Source organism: Hibiscus syriacus, unplaced genomic scaffold, assembly GCF_006381635.1.
Source record: "Hibiscus syriacus cultivar Baekdansim isolate YM2019G1 unplaced genomic scaffold, ASM638163v2 tig00111584_pilon, whole genome shotgun sequence".
Lineage (NCBI taxonomy): Eukaryota > Viridiplantae > Streptophyta > Magnoliopsida > Malvales > Malvaceae > Hibiscus > Hibiscus syriacus.
In genome coordinates, this window is record NW_024063127.1 from 244,494 (window position 1) to 247,794 (window position 3,301).

The 3,301-nt window shown below is 38.8% G+C and overlaps 1 protein-coding gene across 1 annotated transcript; it reads right to left on the reverse strand.

Moving 5' to 3' along the window:
- Positions 1 to 416: 416 nt before the first annotated feature.
- LOC120165617 (RING-H2 finger protein ATL70-like) lies at positions 417 to 1,019 on the reverse strand. The gene has a single exon (XM_039175095.1). It carries the CDS (start codon positions 1,004 to 1,006, stop codon positions 476 to 478), a length of 531 nt encoding a protein of 176 aa, XP_039031026.1. The 5' UTR covers positions 1,007 to 1,019; the 3' UTR covers positions 417 to 475.
- Between the last annotated feature and the right edge of the window lie 2,282 nt (positions 1,020 to 3,301).

Genomic DNA, 3,301 nt, shown 5'->3' on the forward strand with positions numbered 1-3,301 from the left:
ATAATCAAATAATACATCTTACTTCATATAGGATGACAAATAAACAAATAAATAACTTGATTTATGGGATCTGCAAATTACCTGTCACATTTACATCCAACGTTTCACTTAGAATTGAGGTCTCAAGGGAACGCAAATCCTAGGCTCCAACTCAAATCTATGCTTACCACTAATTGCACGAATTGATGAACTTAGAAACGAGTTAAAAAAAAAGGCTAGAATATTGCTGTTCAAACTTACAAAGAAATCCTCTCCCAAGCTTTCTTTTTTAAATTGTATAATTTCGTTACCTTAACATAAAATTTTGAAGTTTTATTATATTTATAACAAAAATCTGGAAAAATAAAAAAGAAAAAGAACAAAAAGATTCTTCTTTTTTGTACTATGGAAAGATCTCGTCTTATAGTAATAATTTTACATTGATCGAATACTGATGAATAATTGAACAGATGTAGAAGTAACAGTTTTGTTGACATCACCCACCTTGTCTGTTTGACAACGGAACCACTTCGGCAAGAGGCGTGGACAAGGGCGTTGGGATGGGAGATGTCCTGCAAACCGGACATGTCGGGTTCAACCGCAACCAAGGGTCAACACACTTTACATGGAATAGATGGTTGCAGTCAGGCAACAACCTAAGCCTGTCATTGCTCTTGTAATCCGCCAAGCATATGGAACAACATGAAGCCGTAGAATCTTTCTTCTGGAGCTTGGCCTCCGAGTAAAGCAGCTTCGGGTAGCTCTTTATCGTATCCTCGTCGAGGCCTACGTCAACCACGAAGCTATCGGAATCGATATTTGGCCGCCCTTGTCGCCTTTGCTGAGACCTTCTCGACTGTGCTTCTTGCTGCGGTTGAGTCCTGGTTGTGCAGAAATAGGAAGCCAAAGTGATGGTGGTGATAAGGAGGAGGATTCCGACTGAAACTCCGATGCCATATCCGAAGCCACCAATGTTGTTGGATCCGAGAAGTCCGTCGTCACTGGAACCCGATGTGGTGTTGTTCATGATCCAATGATGGAAGAAAGAGGAGAGAGACAAACAACAATTTTGAGAGGTGAAAAATATGGGATTGGTCAGCCATGGAAGTGGCCAAAGAAATGGGTTGTTAGACGTGGATTTTCAGGGATTTTAATAAAAGTCAACGTTATTCATGAGTGACAGAAGAAAACTGGTGGGTTTTAATTAACATTATGAGGGATTATTGGAAGTAGGGAGGGTAATTTTATCTGGGTGTGATAGTTTTGACTTGATCATATTTGAGTGCGTTTTTTTATGGTATGATCGAATGGTTTATATTTGAATGGGTAAAAAAGGATTCAATTAGATCCAATCTGACTTGACATAATATTAATTAATCTTTTGAAAGATAATTGTAATAATATCACTTTCTATTTTTCTAATTAAGTCCTTATTTTGTAATAAAAATGTTTTTTTATAAATATAATTAGATCAGTTGAATCGGATGTGAGCTTCAACCTAAAATATCGGGTCGTGTATTTGGTTGGGTGGGAAGCCTCCTAAACTTGGGTTGGGTCAGGTGTAGGTGCAAATGGAGGATTTTGTTTTTAGATTAAGTTTGAGTGCACAAAAAAACTTGATATGATTCAATCCATTATCATCCCTAATTGGAAGTCAACGGTTCTCATCTAATCCTAAGGTATAATATGTCGTTGGATTTGAGTTAACGTGTCCATTTTCCTTCCAACTAAAGTCTCCACATTCCATGTATTTGCATGAGAAGTTGCTGCCTACTGCTCGTTTATTTTAAACCCGACAACCTATTTTTATCTGCCAACATAAGCACTTCCCTTTGCCTTAACCTATATAATAAAAGAAAATCATAGAGTGATAGACTATTTCCAATATTTTACAAGTAGCGTAAAATGGATAAAGAAGGAAGAAATAATGCACCCACAACCGTAACACAACTGAAAACACATTTATGATTGTAATTTGATGTACCATAATGAATGGTTGTTACCATTTTTTCCAACCAAACATAATTATATCAATTTGTTATGAAATTTGAATGTGAATGAACATTAATAAGATAAGGTGTGATCCATGTTGTAGGCTAGGCTGGTTACAGCTACCTCTCTTCTTTTCTCTCTGTAATCATATCGAAGTTGTGCTCATGTTCTCTGGATTTGGCTGGCATTTGTTTCATTGACTAATTTTCATCTTTCTCTACAGAACTGCATTTTTCCCTAAACTCATAATAGAAACCGGATACTTTGACCCATTCTCATCACAAGTAAGAAATGGTTGAGGACTGGTTCAAGCATTAGGGGTGTAAACGTTCAATGTCAAAAGGCTGAGAGTTATCTTTAAACAGATACTATTTTGTACTTGATTAAAAAAATGAAATCAGTGCAACGTTTTTGTAATCTCGTTCCAACACTCTTTCTACAACGGTTGGATTGTCACACCCTCAATTTAAGGGTTAAATTGTAAGTTTTTAAAACTTATAGGCTATTTTAGAAAGTTGTAGGAAATTTGGGGACCCAACCTTGAATTTTCCCATTTTCTGATGGCAGAAAAAATTTATTTCCCAATCTGAAACCGAGCAAAACAAAGGGATAAAAAAATCCCAAATTTGTTTGACTGTCGGCGTTGCCTTCGTCGATCACTCACCTCTGATCGATGGTGGCTTACACCGTCGTTAACTACAACTTCAACATCACCTCGTGATACCCAACCGGTGGATCATCGTCATCACTCATTATTTGTTGTAAAACAGAGAAAAACGTTCGAAAAACCCCCACCGATCTCATCGCTCATAGGGCGCCACTGCTAGATTCATTAGAAGATCGCCTTATCCCGATCAAAACTTTAGTGGACAAATATCGATTCTTTTCGTCGTTCGCCGTGAATTGTAGATCGAAGGTTCGTCGTAAAATCCTTGTGTCGCCTACGGTTTTGGTTGATTCCGGCCACCACAATTGTCGGTTCATCACACCGCCTCTCTCATTGAGTTCCCAGTGTCCTTCCGATCAAAGCCCAATCAACATCGTCTCTTGCCGCCGTTCTTTCTTCGATCGTCGGGGGTAATTGTCCAACAAACTTTAGTTTTTTTTTGCATCTGTTATGGATGGATTTTAAGTAATTTTTTACTTGTTATTGTGTTTGGCAGCATTTGGAATGATCGGCAGGTGAAAACGGCCCCCGTCGCCGCCGCACGCGTCGGTAGTGTGCATGGGATTCGTCGACCGATCCAGGAATCTTCTAGAACTGGTCTAGCCGTCTGGACAAGTCTGAACCAGCCCAACCCGGTCTGAACCGGGTCTGTTTGACTCGACC